This window comes from Clytia hemisphaerica, unplaced genomic scaffold (genome assembly GCF_902728285.1).
Source record: "Clytia hemisphaerica strain Z4C2 unplaced genomic scaffold, Clytia hemisphaerica genome assembly, whole genome shotgun sequence".
Classification (NCBI taxonomy): domain Eukaryota; kingdom Metazoa; phylum Cnidaria; class Hydrozoa; order Leptothecata; family Clytiidae; genus Clytia; species Clytia hemisphaerica.
This window is the reverse complement of record NW_027104464.1, coordinates 281,029-300,466: the sequence shown is the minus strand read 5'-3', so window position 1 is coordinate 300,466 and position 19,438 is coordinate 281,029. Positions and strand designations below refer to the sequence as shown.

The 19,438-nt window shown below is 34.5% G+C and overlaps 2 protein-coding genes across 2 annotated transcripts in view; one reads left to right on the top strand and one right to left on the bottom strand.

The window, feature by feature from the left end:
• Positions 1–522: 522 nt before the first annotated feature.
• Positions 523–5,894, bottom strand: LOC136821141 (amyloid-beta-like protein). Its single transcript, XM_067077368.1, has 5 exons — positions 5,506–5,894; positions 4,660–5,282; positions 4,109–4,530; positions 3,820–3,900; positions 523–3,315 (listed from the first exon to the last, which is right to left on the bottom strand). Exons 1-5 carry the CDS (start codon positions 5,706–5,708, stop codon positions 3,022–3,024), a joined length of 1,623 nt encoding a protein of 540 aa, XP_066933469.1. The 5' UTR covers positions 5,709–5,894; the 3' UTR covers positions 523–3,021.
• Positions 5,895–13,204: 7,310 nt separating this feature from the next.
• The window catches only part of LOC136821138 (FERM, ARHGEF and pleckstrin domain-containing protein 2-like), a 35,065-nt gene continuing 28,831 nt past the window's right edge, over positions 13,205–19,438 (top strand). The window contains exons 1-2 of the mRNA XM_067077363.1: positions 13,205–13,592; positions 19,235–19,339. Coding sequence (XP_066933464.1) covers positions 13,485–13,592; positions 19,235–19,339 — 213 coding nt within the window. The 5' untranslated portion in view covers positions 13,205–13,484. The remainder of the gene's footprint in view (positions 13,593–19,234; positions 19,340–19,438) is intronic.

The window sequence follows — 19,438 nt, the reverse complement described above, 5'->3', positions numbered from 1 at the left end:
ACCACGATTTTTAGACCTACGGATGACATAAATTAAGTGTAAAGAGAATCATATTGTAAAGAAAAAGCAATTTTCTTCAAAAAGAAGACAAAAAAGGAACTCAAAATTGAGATCGAGACATCCTCATTAGTTTAGTTGACGACATGCTTCAAAAGTCTTTTCCTAATGGATTATGAAAAAATGCTGAGAAAAATTGTCAACATGAACGAGATCATTCCTGATGGAGTTTTTACAAGAACGATTATTGATTAGCTAGATGAGAAAAACGATGACAGAACAATAGAAGGCTCTAACCTTCGAAAAGTGTATTATAATGTTTTCACGGTTTGAAAAAACAATTCTCCTATCATACGAGAGAAAGCTAGCCTTTCAAAGGATGGACGAGTTAAGTTAAAAGAACTAAAGAAAAATAAATTAAAGAGAAAATAAAATCTTGTAAAAACTCCATCCATGAGAACACATTGGGTGTATACGAAAAGACAGGGATATTCAGAAAGACAAAGAAAATTGACAAAAATCGGATTAAGAAAAAAATCCAGCTCCTTTTTATTTTATCAATTATTAAATTAGTCGAATAGACAAACACAAACTCCTACTGGCGATAATTAGTAGGGTATCTCTTACGTCATAATTAAGTCTGAAACGTCATTATGTGTCATAATGAAACGCCATTTATGACATAATGATTGATGCCAGTTGAGTGCCAAATATGACAAAATTGAGATACCGAACTTATTATCATAGTAGGTAGGTGTGTTTACCAGGTGTTTCAAACTTTCGAAAAATCTTGAACAAAAGGAATCATTATATATATTAAAAATGAAATGACAGTCGTTAATCAGATTCAAAGCAAAATTAAAATGTAAAATTATTAGGGTCAGTTGTTTGTTAAGATTCCTGTAGAAGCTTAGAGGAAGACGTGATATTTGTGTGAAGAATATAATAGAAATCACTTTCTCACTGGTTAAAAATGTCATTGCAAATGCTCGAAAAAAGCTGATAAAAATTGACATTACGTAGAAAAAGTGACGTAAAATTCGCATTACACATCGAATATCACGAAGATTCTAGATCTTAGGTATTGTACTATGAGAACATCACCGAGAAATCATGCTGAATTTCCAGGATGTCTGGCAGGATATCTTAGAAGAGGAAAAAGGAGCTGTTATTAACAAAATAAATAAGAATTAAAAAAAAGACAGTAGAATGCTTTTAAAAAATGAAGGAAGGTGTAGGCTGGTTATATTTTGAAAGAACCAACATTCCAATTAAGTTCAAAGGCGTTTGATTACTATAGTTACCTTATTATAGACCAATTTCACATTACAGTACCTATCCTCCAATTTAAAAAAGACATCTTTTAAAACATTTATTATAAAATACCAAAATAATTAATAATAAAAAACAAGAGATGATGGGTAATATAATGTGTAACATAATTAGTGAAGGAACAAAGTTTAAAGTAATCAGGAGGTGTGGGCGGAATATTATATTGTTTTGTGCAGTCAATGTCTTTTGTTCTGTCGTTAGGTCTTTCTCTAAAAGAATCAAGCTTCAGGAGATTGGTCATATTTCTTTTTCACCAAAATTGAGGTTGGAGGGAGACTTCAAATTTATACATTATAAAAGTCAACAAAAAGCTTTTGTCTTCCAATTTTGTGGTGATTCAGAGCCAGATTGTTCTTGTAAAATAGAGTTCTAATAAAAAAGAGAGTAGGTCTTTTGTTATCGTGTATGTCGGTCGGTATTTCGTCTTTACAAAGAGGTTATTTCGAAACATGGGGTCAGGAAATGCGTCTTAAAAGAAAAGCTTTTTAATTAACTTGACAAAAACATTTTCTCTCTATATAAAAAAACTATAAAAAGAATGTTGATGTTTTGTTATTATCTTGTCGTCGTTTGATGGATAGATATTGATGCATCAAATGAAAATGAAATTCCTATTTCTTTATCTAGACCTCCTTTTTAGTTGTTTGAGATGCCTCCTGATACCTCCCCTCAAATATTTTTTTTCTTTGTGGTAACGATAGAAGTCGAAGGAAGTTTTTTGTCTGTCCTGTCTCAAAAGTATTGTAGTTAAAAAACAGTCCTCACAGGTCTGTGTTTCATTGAAGTAACAGTCTTAATTAGTCTCGTCTTGTAAGTCAGGTACTAAGTCGCGAAGTCATGTTTTCGTCAGAAAGTCAATTCTATTTAAGTCTTGGTCAAAATGTCAATGTCGTCAGATCGTAGTTATGTGGAACGGTAGCATGGCATAATAAAGGGCAAAAAAAAAAATACTTAAAATTTACATCATATAAAAAATCAAAAAATTTACACTTAGAACAACGAAGGTATATTTTTCTTTTAATAAAGTAAAAGGGTAAAAACAAGAGACCTTCTTAAAGTGAATTGTATTGAGAAAGAATTCCAAAGGGAATTTTCAATTTTCTGTACAACAAAAGAGGGATAAAAGATACAAAATCCTGTTTGCGAACTGGGAATTTCAGAAACTTTAAAAGTAATCGAAAAATCGAGTGAGCCAAGTCGACCTACAACTCATCTATAATTCGATCTCATTGTTACAAAAAATTTTTTTTTACAAAAAATAATAGTAGCAACAACGATACTTTGTGTGATGACAACACCAATTTTCTTACAGAAAATGTGCTTTTTTTTCAATCTATCTACATTTTCTCTCACTAAATCTTTCCAAGGTTGGTTACATGTGTAGATTTTTTTTTACCAAAATAACCAAAATAAGTAACAAATAAAATTTCTTTCTCATGTTGTGTTTGTTCTTAAATCACATACATCATTCGAAATCCAATTATTATTAAAAAAGGAAAAATTTAATAATAAAAGAATTTGTAGGTTGGATTTTCAAATCCACTTTTTTGCATTTGAATCAAATGCTCACGGTCATCATTATTTTCGGCAATGACGACTCGAGTGTGGGCGACACGTCGGCGTTGGACGACCATGACGATAACGACAATCAACATGACGACCAAGATACCACAACACAATCCCAAGATGATGTTAATAACCATCGGTGATCGGTGATGTTCCTTCTTTCCTTTGTGGTGGGTGGGTGCGTCTTTGTGGGACTGGGAAAGCATCGGCAATGATGTCATTATCATCATCCTCATCATCGGAGTCATCATATTCGTTTTTAATCTTGGCAGCCATTTTACCCAAAGATTTGATAGTGGGTGTTTTCTCGACGGTATTTTTGATTTTGGCAGCGGCCAATAATTTCTTCAATGGGACGGGTTTGGATGTGACGAAAATAGATTCTTCATCATCATCATCGTCGTCTTCATCATCATCTTCCTAAAAAATGGACACACGAACCATGATTAAATTTTAGACTTTAAGAATTACACAGTTTAGTGTGTGCAACCACGAACAAAGTGAAAATGATAGAAAATCGAAATACTAGCTCTTCATTGGTTCTAAGAATTGAATTCATCAAGAAGCTTTTTACGGAAGGAAAAGTCTAGGATTAAGAGAAATCTCCATCATGAATTTTGAAAATTCTAAAATGCATAAATTCTTACAAAACTTGACCTTGTCGTGACGTTTTGAGGAGTGAACAGAGTTTAATTAGGGGTTATAACCTCTCGTCAAAAAATCGATTAATTTTTAAGTCATGGATTAAAAATTCAAGGAATCCAAGCAGATAATTTTAGTAAGAAATTAATTCTCGAATCAGAAAAAGCTTGGAAAGCTAATTTTTTCTCCTTATACCATTTAACAAAATAATTTAAATTCCTGAGGTGTATCTAAATGCCAGAAAAAGGTGATAAAAAAGCTTATCACGATTAGAAAATGTACCTCAAGGTGTTTGTTGTTTTCAAGGATTTCTTTGACACGTTCATGGACATGGTCTTCGTGCTTGATTTCTGGTAATTCAGTCTGTAGAGATATAAACAACATTAAAATAACACATGAATTCACACTAAAATTCTTCAAAAACGAACAAAAAGGTGTTAAAAAGTTTTCTAAAAAACACAAACTTTAAAATACAAAGTAGGGACGTTCTCCTTTCTCTTATAATACACTTAGAAATCTTTTCATCATCCTCAATTCCTACAAAAATTTCCCAAGAAAAAACAACACTCACTTTTGGTTTCAAAACAGCAGTATTTCCAGTGAGTCCGAATTTCTTGGCAATAGTTGGCAAGTAGTTCAAGAGGGCCATGCTTTCATTGACAACTTTGTTCAATCCCTTTAAGTGTTGCAATAATTCAGATCGGATGGAATCGGCTTCGCTTGCATTTCGTCGGCGAACATGTTCAAAGTGTCGGAGGCTGTGGACTCTGTCGTGTTCGCAGACTTGGATGAATTTGCGGACAGCTCCCAAGATTTCGTCAGCATTGGCAGGTTCCTTTTGGATGGAGGCCAAATAGTTGATCATGGCATCTCTCTTGTCCTTGGAGATTTGGGTGTTGATACAGTCAGCATGTTCGACTCTCAATCGTTCTTTCTCGTCCTTGGACTCTTGTTCAAGGGCAGCAAGAGTTTGTCGGAAAACTTCCAAGGTTCCTGAAAAGAATACAAAGAAAACTCATTAAAATGTTGTAGGTTTCATCCTTGCTAGTGGACACAAAGTAAATAAAGTAATCTAAAACACAGTGCATGAAGCAAATTCTCACAAATCATAACTCTCCTTACGTTTCATTTTTTCTTCAGCAACAACAGGGTCTTTTTTCTTCAAGTCGTTGTATCTCTTCTCAGCATTGTCCCATTCATCGACAACAGCAGCGATTTGGCTTTGGTGGTGTTCTCCCATGGAGGCTTGTTTGGTCAAATAGGTGCTTCTGTCACATCCCTTGGTGACACTTGGTAAGTATTGCAAGAATTTGGCAACAGCAGCTTGGAAGACATCCTTGGTGATTTTTGGGGTAGCAGCACTTGGGGCTGGTTTGGTTTCTGGCATTTTCTCTGGGCAGCAGACAAATTCAACACCGGTGAAGACATCAGTACCGCATGAGAGCAAGATTCCGTAGTCCTTCAATTTCATTTTGTATTGGCTGTCACATTTTTTGGAGGCTTTTTCTTTCCATTGGTCATGGCTCAAACACTGGTTTGGGTCATGGATGTGATCAAATTTACAGCCATCTGGAACCATAAGAGCATCAGCTTCGTATTCATTGACCAAACATCTGTATGGAACAACTTCTTTGGCTTCAGTACATTGGGATTGTCCGGATCGGCACCAGTTGTTAAAGGTTTGTGGTGTATTGGCTTCAACAATGTTGGTGATGTTCAGTTTTGGGTACATCTTTTGACAGTATCTGAAGATAAAGGATGGACAAAAATTATGAGTATTTTGAGCAATACAAGACTTACTGATTCTGGGGCACAGTCAAAAAAAGTCATTCAAAAGAAATCAACCCTATCAGTCTGTCGAATGTTATTGAAATCACAAAAAAAAGGGATAACCATATTAATTCGGGCCAAGGTAAGAAAAATTGAAAAATGTCAAAATTTTCTTAAATAAGAAATGAAAAAACTTACTTCTTGACAACTTCTTTGTTGTGATCACAAATTTCAAGTCCTTCGCTGTCTTCAACCCATGATCCGGTTTTCAAGTCAATGTAGAATGGTACATGATCACAGTTCATGGCAACTCGTGGCTCATGTCCATTGGTGAAAGCAAAAACATCAAGGACTGATGCATGGGCTTGGATTAAGCCAAAAACAAGTAGAATCAATTTCATAACTTCTTTCTTCTCTAAATAATTTCTTTAAATCTCTATAAAAATTTGTATTAATAAATTAGTTTTCTTAAAAATATATACAGTGTATGCTATGCGAATTTTTTTGTCACTGAAAATAATTTTCTCAACACAAAACTTTTTATACAAGTCGAAAGCAGGGTATGTCCATTAGAAAGAAACAAAATGAATGCATCAAAAAATGACTGAATAGCTTTTTAATGCGTCAATAAGTGTCGTCATAATAGAGGTATTATAAAATTCCCTTCAAATTTTCCGCTCCTATGATTTTCTGTAATTTTTCTTCTCTTTTCACCATTAGCAGCAATATAATAACAATCAACTGGTCATCAGGAAAGCAACCTGGTTTCCACGTAAGAAACTAATCACATAACTTGTGACATCATTACTAAATAAGTCAATACTCTCATGAGAGTGGTGCAATTTATCTCAATGCATAAAGATTGGTAAAAACCAGCTTGCTTTCACGTAGTATTAATTAAATTTGTAAAAAGACACAATGGTCTTTTCATCATACTTTTTAGTAGTTTACTTTCTTGAGCAAAAGATATTATTATAGAGAGACATTGAATGAGTTTTTATCAATTTTTTTCTCTCTCCTTCTCTCACATTTACAATGATGAAATAGATGAATAATTGATAAAAAACTATCAAGAAAATTTTCATGATAATCAAGAAGTGTAATTCACTGTTGACATAAAATTTACTTAATACTTGTCTAAAACAGGCAAAAAAAATGAAAAAGCTATCTTGTAAAACCCAGAAAGACTTTACTCTTTACTTTTCCCCCATATAAAACATGCTGAGAAAACGTTTTCTTTCCTATTTCATTCTTTCCCATTTTCATCAAGTTGATTGTGAGTCAAGGGAAGATTGTGAAGAAACTTTGAAAAGTCTTCATAAATTTTTCATGGAATGTTAGTTAAATAGAAAGAGGAATGAAACAGCAGGGGTTTTTCTTCTGCAAAAAACCCACACTCACTAAATAGATACACAAAATCCAAATTGAAAAGATCATAACAAATCTTATTCATTAGATTCAACATATTAAGAATATTGTTAAAAAACGTCTTTGTTAAAATGTTGTCTCTTTCTCAAAGTCTCACTGCTTAACCACTAGGAATACAGAAAGAATAAATTCCCCACCATCAATGAAATAGAAAAAATGCAAATGTTCACACTGTCTCAAATAAGTAACGTGACAATTTCTAAGTATTGCAATTATAAAGAAACATAAACATAGATAACTATGACATGGCCATTGTTAAAGTTCAACTAAACTTGACCCCATGTAAAAGCAGGGAGCATTAGAATAACAGGAGAAAAAATTAGGCGCACATTCTTAATCTTATTTAGCTGAAAATTCAAACATAAAATCTACATTTCTATTAGTGGTGTCAAATTACTGCAGTTTTAAAGGCAAAAAGAGGGATGAGCTGGAGTTTTTGAGAGAAAAGGAAGAAAAACAGTTTGATTAATATATAAATATGTATAAATGTAAGAAAATGGTCAAACTGTTACTGTGTAGTAAAAATAATTTTTCATGAAGATCTATCTGGAATTGATAACTGTACAAATCTGGGGATTAACAAAATTAAAGAAAAATATTGACAATGGTATCAGAATGACAATAATTGAAAAGAAGATGGAAAACATCAGCAAAAAAAAAGAAGAGGTGAATTGAGACGAACATAGAAAATGCATATTGAATAGAAAAACTGGAGAAATAACCACTTCAATACTAATACACAACGTAAAATCTAATTCACCAAGTTGAGGACTGAACTTAAAAGCTTTGTACGATTCGAGCAAAATCCACTGCAAAGAGTATCAGGCCATTTTCATGCCCTTTAAGTATTTAAACAAAATTAAGGTAAAAACAAGTTAAGATTTGGCTTCCTTATGGAAGATTTTCATGAACTGCAGGAAGGAGCAAAACCATTTTAAAAATTAAATTCTGGCCATTTTCTTCCCCCTGTCCTGAGTTTTTTTTTTTTTTTGGGGGGGGGGGGGCTAAACAATTTTTAAAATTTTGTAGAAGGTTTGAAGGCCAATCTAAAACAAATTTGACCGCCATGAGATCGCTCATGATACCATACATGGCTCGCACCCCCCCGCCTGAGCGGGGGGGAGCTACACCTCAAATTTGCCATATAAGAGGTGGGAGCTGTTTGTTTTTCCTGACAGGCGGGGGGAGCTCTATCTTGGGGGGGACCTGCATAATTTTTTGTAACTCTGGGGGCTAAATAACACTTCCTAAATATTTTTCTTTATTACTGTTTTTAATTTCTCTAAAAAACCTTCATGCGAAGTGTGATCTGATCCTTAGAAGTGCACACACATGTAAATAGAGCTTTGGAAATCCTTGCAGGGTTCCCAGCGGTCAGGGAAAACCTGGAAAAAGGACTGCTTTTAGAAAAAGTCAGGCAAAACCTGGAAAAGTCAGGGAATTTGTTTCCAGAATGCCTTGAATTTGATGATTTTTAGCCAATCTAGGAATCTCCTCTTTTCAAAATTTTTCTTGTCGGACCCAACCATGGTGGGTCCTCCAAATAATCATGATAATTGTCAGGGGAAAAGGGTGGATTTTTTACCAAAAGTCAGGGAAAATTAATCTTGGAAACTGCCTCTTGGCACTATTTCAGAGGGCAATTTTAAGAACTCAAGGGTGCATAAGTTGTATAATGTTAAGTTACTACTAGTTTACTTTACTGTTTATTTACTTGTGTTTTCATTGACTAAATGGTAAAAACTCACATTGAAAAAAAATTATATATCAAAAATTTTTCCCCTATTATACTGGGACCTAAAATTTTATCAGGCTGGGGGGACCTTGTTCTTAGGGGGGACCTAAATTTAGCGGGGGGACCTAGAACCCCAGTCGGAGCCATGCCATACCAAGACCAGTCCAATTTTCAGGTACTTAAAATCAATTTAGGAGTCACATTATTTATCCCCCTTTTTTACTGAAAATCCATTTCAAAGAAAACTTGCTCTATGCACCACCAAAATGATCAAATAGGACAAAGTATATACAGTTACATGCCAAAAATTTCCCAATATAACTAGCAATTAATAAACATAATACGTTTTTGTCATCCATTGAATCAGTTAGAAACTCCATACAGTTTTTGAAAATTTTTGTAAATGAGTATTCTTGACAATGTAAAAAAGTTACTAAGTTTGATAAAGGAAGAAGTCAGAGAAGAAAGTTAAGAGGAATAAAGTTCATGTAACGAAGAAATTAGAGAAGAAAATCACTACTATGGAGCTAGTAATAAAGTATTTAACCCATAAATAACCTAACGTCAAGATTAGTTTAAGTCACTCAATCAATATTGGTAGGTTATTTTCACAAATTCTGATTTTAGGGTTGGCGGTTTTTTTGTCTGGTTGGGTTTAACCGATAACTGATTGCTGTTTCGATTACTGATACTAAGAGCAACTGGGAGAGATAAATTTGTAACCAGTCATTGATAATTCCTCTGACCCCATAGTCATCAAGTAAATAGAACTACCCCTACCCTGGAGTTATTCACTCTTTTAATTAAAATTTGATACTACCCTACATTGTTGCACTACAAAAAAAAGAAGAATCATTACGAATTGAATGTTTTGAAACATACTAAACAATAAAGATAGAAGACATTGCATAGGTAAATCAGAAATCAAACTTCTAATTTGGGAAAACCAGGGGAAACACAAAAGCACATCACTGACATCTTAAACCTCCATCTAGATAAACCACCTTTCTAAAATGATTTAAACATCGGCTCATTTATAACGGGCAAACTATGATTTTTTGCAATCCACTGTGTCAAAAGCACACCACCTATTGTTTTTAAGCTTTTAAAACATTATTTTATAACACAAACAAATTTCAGTCTACTATGAGTTGGTCTAACGAGGTCAACCCTAATCTTATTCCAAAATCTTCTTATTCAATCATAGAAAGGTTGGAATAATTGATTGAAAAAAGATTTTCTAGACGAGTACTTGCTATTGAAAAAAGATTTTTCCTTTCTGACCACCAAGATTCCAACCTTTCTACACTATTCATCTCTAAAGAAGTGTTAGAATTAGACGATACATGTTGACATTACCAGACCGTGTCAATCGAACAAGTTCTAACAAAAACAGTATAGCCCTAATTCTTCACACATGCACATGGGAACCACATATTTGGACTTTGTACCCAATGCTGGATGCAAGCACTTAAGCTAAAGTCCCACTAAAGCGAGACAAAAGTTATTCTTTTGAATTTTGCAAAAATCACCATAGAAAATCTTTAAAATAATTCAGTACGTGAATAGGGCAGTAAAACATACATCTTTTTTTCTATTTTTCCTTTTCTTGCAAAAGTTCAAGAAATGAAAATAAAGGGATAATGATAATTAAATACTATCCACTGAAAATCCCCGGCACTGTCGTAAAGCTAAAATTGCTTTGAGTACTCTTTGCTTGAGAAAATGATTATAAAGTCTAATATAAAGTTTTCCAAACGTACAGGAGCTCGACTCCATCCTTAAACCAGGCAAAATGGTAGAGCTTAGCTGTGGCAGCTGGTGGGAGATCATTTTGATGGAAGTTGTTGGAACATTTACTGTACAAGGTTGTTGACGGAAAATCCTTTGTTTGATTGACAATTATGACAGTGCCGTATTTAATTTTGTTAGATCTAACAAATTGATGTTCGTGTGTGCACTTTATAGATTTGATTCCCATAGAAGAATCATATTCTGGTTTTCATGTTATTAGATGCTGTTTTAGAGCTTTAGAGCTAGCCTGGAAAATTGCAATTGAACCTATCAAATATAATTTAACGTAAAAGTAATTGCAATTCAATTGTCACATAAAATCGAATCTCAACCAAACAGCTGATTCTTGGGTAATATTTGATTGTGTTCAATTGCATTTGAACACCGTAATTACATTTGAACACCCGTTTGATTTTCAATTGGTTTGATTTGATTGAGATTCAATTACGTATGATTACATAATTGAATTGGCCCACTCATTTAGAGCTTTAGTGTGGGGACTGCCAATACGCAAGAAAAAAATAGATTAGCGCACAATACTGCAAAAGAAAGCAAGCAAATGCAATTGAATGAATTGAAGGTAATGAAACATAATCAAATACAATCTAACGTAATCGAAGTAATCAAATGGCAAACCCTGCGTTATGTTCGATTAGGATTCTATTGCGATCGACAATTTAACTGTTTTTTTAATCGATTCAGATGTTTGATTGGTTCGATTGACGTCTGGTACCGTAAATTGGTCTAATTTTGACACCTTTCTTCTAATTTCAACATCCTTCTTTAAAGATAGGAACAGATAGGAATGATAGGAAGGTCGGAATTGCAGATTGAAACTTATTTTTCTCTGCTAAGGGGCCACTCACTTAGCGTCATTCCGGTGCTAATTAAAAAGCCCACCAAACCCTTGCCCTTAGCGTCATATTATATAATATACAGAAAATTGATGAAAACCTTTTTTCCTTTCTCACTTAAGTATTGATGTTCCACTGTCAGGGAAGTTGCTTCCCCCTTCTGATTGGTACATTTCACTTGTTTTTTGTATAGTTGTTTCGGTATATATGACTTTTACACAGATTGGTCCCCAGACCTGCATTAGTTGTTATGACGTGAGAAAAGAAAAGCCCCAAACTTTTTTAACATAATGAGCGTCTCCGACATATTACTATATCGGTTTATTCTTGATGCCGTGAACAAGAGACAAATTTTAAGTGAGGATGTTTTATTAAATCTTGAATATGGAGAGGCTGCTAAAAAATAGTATGACTGTTATAATTTTCTAGAAATTTGAACATCTCTTGGGCCTTGAAAATTGATATCTCAAGTAGATTTTGCTAGCGTCAGATGATCTAACCCAACCACCCTATAGTGTCGGAATGACGCTAAGCGTGGGAAAAATCTATATATATGTCAGTGGCTCCTAAGCAATCAGTCAAGGAGTCCATCAGTGATTCCCACCTTCCTATCTCCAAAGAAGGATGTAGAAATTAAAGAGAGATATCAACATCAGACCAACTTATGGTAGCCAAATTCAAAACAGGATTTTCTCCTATACACCACAGATTTTCGAAAAACTTTACCAAAGATAAATAAAATCATACCTTTCAAGATTTTTAGATGGTTTAGATTGAATTTGAGGTCACAATTTTTTGTTTAATGAAAAATGTATTGTTCTTTCTCTTACTGTAAATTCAATCAAAATGACCTAAGGTTGCAGCAAAACCAGGCAAATTCGAAGCTATAAAAAGAGTTACTGTTTTGGGAATTAGATTTGGTCATTTCAGAAAATTCTTGTTACCCCCTGTTAGACGACATGCATTTTAAAATTTTTTCTAGCCTCGGAAATAGTTTTTTTCTCTCCAGTGGTCTGGTGGTTGGATATTTCGATGAAAATAGAATTAGTTTTTTAATTCAATTGCCGTGGAAATTCATACATTTTCTTCTCTCGCCTTGGAAATTTTGAATTTTGGTGAAAGCTTTTGCCCTCAGAAATCCTGTGTTGTCCGCCCCCTGTTACAGACAAATTCTGGAATAGCCCATTCGACTGGACTGTTCTGACATTTTTCCCTCCTTAAGTTTTTCTCGGCCATGGAAGGGTCATCTAAGTCCTGCCTCTTCAAGGACCATTTCATCTAAATCCATTGAGAAGCAATGATATCATTCTTAAAACCAACTATTATAAGATATCCTTACTCTGACTGGCTGCTTAGTTTCAACAAACACAAACAAACACAAAAAGTTGTTGCTCAAAACAAACCAATATTGCAGGAATTACTGTATAGGCCGCGAAGCGAGCTAGATTTGAAATAACATACTAAAACCTTTATGACATGTGAAAAGAATGTTTCAAAATGATAAAAGTCTATACATTACCCTTTGTAAGACATTCTGAGAAGAGAATTCAATTTATATTGGCTCAGCCATTTTATCAACCATGATTCCCTACATTTTTACCTCTTCTTTGACGAATTTTTGTCATCATGTTGTCTTTCTGATTTACAAGATCACGTGATAATAAACCAATCAAATATATGGTATCGTAGATTACAGTGAATTGATTGGACAAGAGGTTAATTGATTTTCTTTTAGATGTTTTGCCGGCCGGCTTTTTTATGACGGCAAAATTAACCAATGAATGTTTTCAAAATACCGACAAACAACGTCACAATAAATCAGTAATCAGATCGACGCGAGCGCGCGGTCTAAACTATCCGCTCATCTTATCTCCACAATAGTAAAACAACAAATTGTTGTTTCTCGGATCTTGTAAACAAACCCTCCCTAATGTGAAACATAACACAGCATTCAGTTGCGCTCTCAGAATTTCAAAAATCAAGAAATTGTGGTCAAGATTTTTGTACTGTCAACAAATCAGTGTGTAAATATATTGATTATTTATTTATATAATGTTTCTTAATTTCATTCATTGATATTTATTATAGTATTACTGAGCTGGAAGAAATTCGGATTGATAAATTTACTCACGGAACACACACCAGGAAATCAAGATTCAAGATTTGCAGCATCAACTGTGTCAACCCGTGCTCTGGCTGGGGCTTGCCACTGGACTGCACTGGATCCCCTGAAATTCTTTTTATTTAACATTGCACCAATACCAACATTATACTCATAGATTGATTCAAAAGTCGGATGGTAGAGTGTTAAGAAGTGAGTAAGTAAGATGGTTTTGGAATGAATTCATATTCCAATAAACTCCAAAATGAACGGGGATGCAAATGGAAAACCGTTGAAGCGAACCAGCTCTTTGGTCAAAGGAAGAATGCAAGTTTCATTGCTAGACGATACTGTTGTAGCATTTGATGTTGAGGTAAATTTATTGCTGGACTAGCTCCTCTGATTGCATCAAAATCCATGTCTACACTACACACAACCCCACTACTGTATAAGCAGTTCAAACTTTTCTGGGTCATGTTTGTGCCAAAAATAGCAAAACAATTTTTCAGCCCAAACAAACATCTGTTATTCAGGCCATAATATTTACCCTCAACTGCTCTAACTTGGGACGATTGGTTGAAACATGGGACTTATTTTCACTTACTGTTAAAAATCTCTTTGACGATAAATTTGTTTTGATAACTCCTCCAAGTTTATCAATCATACTTTCTTTCATAATAACTTTCACTGATAGCGCGCCCTTTTTAACTTTTTTGTTTTCAATCAAAATGACAGGACGCTTCTGATTGGAGAATTACAGAATGCCCACCCGATGGGATTAACAAATAACGAGTGTGTAACTTGCCGTGCAAGTGACATCAAACGCTCCATCGTTTTGCCACTAATTTGTTCTTCTTCGTTCCAGACACTTGCGTGCGTTCCACTACAGATTTTTTCATATCTCGATTTAAAAGCCTACTCGGTGCAAAAGAGAAATCATGTATTTTTTAATACGCCGTTCATTAACTCAAATCAAATGACTATGGATGTTCAGTGAAATGGTGGCCGAATTGCCGTTCCATGTTTTGTCAGATAGTCCCAAGTTAGAGTAGTTGACGGTAGGATTTTTAACTCTGAAAACCTGGCTCAAACATGCCCAAACATTTGGGGACCAGTTTGGGTCATGTTCTTTTCAGGCAGTCTAAGCTTAAACTCCAATATAAGGATTAGAGACTAGGCTAGTCTTACCTCTTTTATTTTATCCTTTACAACGATACAATGCTGACAATTTGACACAATTTGACAAGTAATCCCTGTGAGAGAAGTTTGTATCGAAATCTGCAACAAAAACAAAAGTGGTCTCTTAGCTACTGATTGCTTCCTGGCGCTCCTTCACAGCTGTTTATCAAATTTCCACCAATGAGATTGCCACATTTCACACAGCCCTTCTTTTTGGCATCTGTGGCCTCTCAGTGCCTTGCACGACGGGCGGCTGTAAAACCCCACCCTTCATATATTTGTCCCAACCCATGATCCTATAGCTTTTTTCTCATCTTCAATTTACTGAAGAAAGCGGGAATTTGATGTGAGAGTTAGATTGTCAACAAAGTGCCGTTAAAAATCATTGAATAAACGAACTTTAAAAAATCTTGGATATTTTCATTTTGAAGAATTGGTGCAAAAAAGTGAAACAATTTTCATTTTTTATTGGTTCAATCGAAATAGGGGATTTGGAAAAATTTCTATGTTTGTTTTTTTCGCACAAACCCCTGTAACTATGGCCAACCCTGTTGCTAAGATGTTGGCTTGAAATCGAAAGTGAAACCACTGAAAATGAAAGTAAAATCGACCTGCTCCAAATCCTGTAATCTTGATATAGGAGTTTAAGCATAGACTGTCAAGACTTTTTTCAATTTCAAAATCGCCAAGTGACCCAAGTATGGGCCAGACCGTGGGTCCACTATACTTACTATAAGTTTGTCTAATGTCAGTATAGCCCTAAACTGTTTATATAAAAGTTACGGGGAACATATATTTGGACTTTGTACCCAATGCTGCACGCAAGCACTTCAGCTAAAGTCCGGCAAGAGTGGGACAAAATTCAGTTTTTTGAAGTTTGCAAAGAAAAGGCCACATAGAAGATCTTTCAAATTCAGTATGTGAATAGACAGTAAAAAATACAACTTTTGTATTTTTTTTTTGTAAAAGTTCCAGAAATGAAAATAAAGGGATATGATGATTAAATACTATCCACTGATGATCCATGGCACTATTGTACAGCTAGAATCGCTTAAAGATTAAAGTTTTTCACCTGCGCTGGAGCTCGCGGGCATTCTGCAAGCATTCCCGGCTCAATCTTCAGACTACAGGCTAAAATGGTAGACTTAACTGCAGCAGATCATTTCGTTGGAAGTTGTTGTTTACAAGGCTCTTGACAGAAAATGGTTTGTTTGATTGAAAAAATAAATCGACGCTTTTTAATGAAATTAACACTAGATAAAACTATGAAAAATTGCGTAAATTTTAAGCCATAGATGAAATAATTAGAACCAAGGCAAACTCAAAAACTAATTTGAAGAACAACTTCCCAAGAAAAAGATCTACATGTAAGAACCACCTAGATCTGTGCACTGGTGGATAGGCTACTTCCCGGAAATTTTGTCGGAGCTCATACACCAACCCATTTACATGTGCGAAATTATTTTTAATTTAGTGTAATCAAGGCCTCACAATCAAGGCACTATCTTGGGAATTGAATAACAAATTTTGGTTGGTTTGTAAGCTGGATACTGCACATTAGTAATTGGCCATTATGTTTTGTTTCAAGCTTTTGACTTTTACTTAATTGTCTTGGGATCTTCAACTTGATTCAGGTAACTCTCACACTTGTTGTTTCAAATACATCCTGTAGATGACTGATGTTGTTATTTCTGAAACCTTGATTTCCTAGTGTGGCTAACTCTCATTGACTATCAAACAAAGAATTTTCTGTCAAGAGCCTTGTAAACATTCGAACAACCTCAATCGAAATGATTTGCTGCAGCTAAGTTAAACCATTTTAGCGCGGTCTGAGGATTGAGACAAGAAAACTCGCAGAATGTCCAAGAGTGGATAATGCCTTGGATCATCAGTGTATCGGAGTGGATAGTATTCAATTATCAATATCCCTTTATTTTCATTTTTGGAACTTTTGCAAATAAAAGGAAAAAAAATTTTTGTATTTTTTACTGCTCTATTCACATACTGAATTTGAAAGATCTTCTATGTAGCCTTTTTATGCAAACTTCAAAAAACTGATTTTTGTCTCGCTTTTGCAGGACTTTAGCTTGGGTTCAAAGTCCAAATTTGCATTTTTGTAGAAAATCTTATAAACCACAAATGATTTGGAAGCACTCTGAATTAGGTTGGAAGGGTAGAGTTTTAACTTTGAGTTTTAGCGCTAGACTTATGATCTTGGGATCTCAGGATCCAAAAGTTCAAGAATGGTCCAATAGGGCTTAGAGTATAGCCTGGATATCTATAAACCCCTCCCGAATTGAAATACTCGAATAAATTAATCAATTTGCCCAATAAAAACGAGGAATAACCAAAGTTTTCAATATATTTTCACCAAGGTTGTAAATCGCTTGCTAGGTCGCCTGATTAATCATTGACAATTAACATAACAAACCAATCAAATACATTCAAACAAAATCTAATATAATCAAACATAATTGAATCCCAATCAAATTTGAAAATGAAGGCAATATTCGCTTGAGATTCTATTCTATTCATCAATCGAATTTCAACCAGTGGATTGCTTTCAATTTGAGTCAACTGGTTCTAGCATTATTTTTGTTGTTTTCGTTCGATTGAGAAGTCTTAGAAATCTTTTAATTTTGCACTTGAATTTCTGAGGTTGGGCAATTACAATAATCACTGGCATGCAATCGTGACCCAGCTTGAGCTTATAATCTCACCCTAGTTCCGTTTTTTTTTCAAAATCAGGCACATGCATGGTCAAATAGACAATAGCTTTTTGTGGCATCATTTTTTAATGTTGAGTTAGATAGTCTAAGGATTGAAAATTGAAAAGCAAATGACATTTTTCAAAATATCAGACCTTGCTCTTCTTTAGTTTGTGCAGCCTGAAAGAAGAGATTTATTCAAGACAGTACAGTATGCAAATAACAATGATGTTTTCATTTGAAGTTGTCTTTTTCACAGTTTGTATAATTCTTCAAATCTTTGGGTAGGAAGTTAAACAATTTTGGTCCCTGCATACAAATGGATGTATAAACTTTGCATTGAAAGGGGCTTCTTTTTATCTGGTAGGGAAACAATTCCTTCCTTTTCGGACCTACCCCGGTGGAGGTCCTTTAAATTAACCTTCGTTCGTTCGTTCGTTCATTCGTTCGTTCGTTCGTTCGTTCGTTCGTTCGTTCGTTCGTTCGTTCGTTCGTTCGTTCGTTCGTTCGTTCGTTCGTTCGTTCGTTCGTTCGTTCGTTCGTTTTCGTTCGTTCGTTCGTTCGGTCGTTTCGTTCGTTCGTTCGTTCGTTCCGTTCGTTCGTTCGTTTCTTCGTCGTTCGTTCGTTCGTTCGTTCGTTCGTTATCGTTCGTTCGTTCGTTCGTTCGTTCGTTCGTTCGTTCGTTCGTTCTCTTTTACCAACTTTTCTCAGGACTGAATCATAGGAATCTTTTGATTTTTTGTACAAAGGTGCAAAATGGTGGTGACCAAAATGTGACGGAGCCAGATTTTCGAAGAAAAAAAGTTTTTGGGCAAATTTGGGCCAAAAAACGGCTAAAAAACAGGTTTTTTGGACTTAAAATTGGATCATTAATTTTGTTTGATTTTTTGCATGAAAGTAGGGTACCATCATAGGTAAAAGATGGCTCAAGCAGAATTTTGCAAAAAAATTTTGCTGGCTCAAAAAACGCATGTTTATCTATAAGAATTAGCATCAATGTTCTTAGTCAAGTTACTCAATTTTTTTATGAGATAGATGTTTTTTTTGCTCATGAGGGCTTACTTTTGAAGAATATTTTGTGTGTTTAAGACAAGAAATTTTAGTTGCTTGGTGTGTTCTTATAGGAAAACTGGCCAAATTCGATATTTTTTATAAGCACATTATCAATTACTTAGGTATTAGCTTTTCTCGAAATTTGCTTTTTCATTCTTTATGATATTTTGCACAAAGATGCATAACTATAAACCTTCGAATGTGACAGAGTCTGATTTTCAAGTAAAAATGTTACTGGGCAAATTTGGGCCAAAAAACGGCTAAAAAACGGGTTTTTGGACTTTGGATTATTGTTTTTTTCTGATTCTTTGCATGAAAGTAGGTAAAAGATGGCTCAAGCAAATTTTTGTAAAAAGATTATTTTTCGCCTCAAAAAACGCATCTTTATCTATAAGAATCACTATTAATAAGCATACATCAATTTTTTAGCCGAATTACTCAATTTTTTGATGAGATAGATGTTTTTTGCTCACAAAGTCTTGAATATGAAAGAATTATTTCAAGAGCATGAAATTTTGGTTTCTAAACGGTTTTTTTATAAGAAACAAACGACTAATTTAAATAGATCTTCACTATTTGTGTTCTAAATGATTGTTTAATGGTCACGTAGATATCAATTATAAATGTGTTAAATGCATAACCAGGTGGGTCCATAAAAGTATCACTTGTTTCTACTTGAAATAGTGAAAGATGCTCCTAGTCACTGTTTCATAATCGATTGAAATATTATAATTGCTAAGCCTTCTAGCATGCTCCAAGTATAAATGATAATGTATTTCCCCTCCTACCTCCTACCACCACCTAGCTCTTCAGTCTTTTCCAGTAACCCAATGGTTAATGACTTCACAGTGTTGTCATCATCTCTTATTTCTGGATTTGAAAGTTCTTAAGACGAATCCTGCGGAAGCGTGTCGCTTTCTTGATCAAACCATTGCACTTACCCTTAAGGTATTTAGGGACATGTCATTTTACTCAGTAGTACTCTGTACTTTGAATATAGGATGGGTTTGACACCATTTTGTCTTGTCAGCATGAGGGTTTTCGGTCAACTAATTCAAAGTCTTTTATCTTGTAGCAACGATCAAAGGGCCATGAGCTGTATGCAAAAGTTAATAAGCATTTGAATCTTGATGAACCCGAATTCTTTGGCTTACTTTTTCAAGATGAACATGAAAATCAGGTAATTTCTACATCAATCTTTTCATTTTAATCTTGTGGGTTTTGTTTGTTTTTTTATGTGACTTAGCATATTTACCCTGATTGTTCATCTGGACAGTTC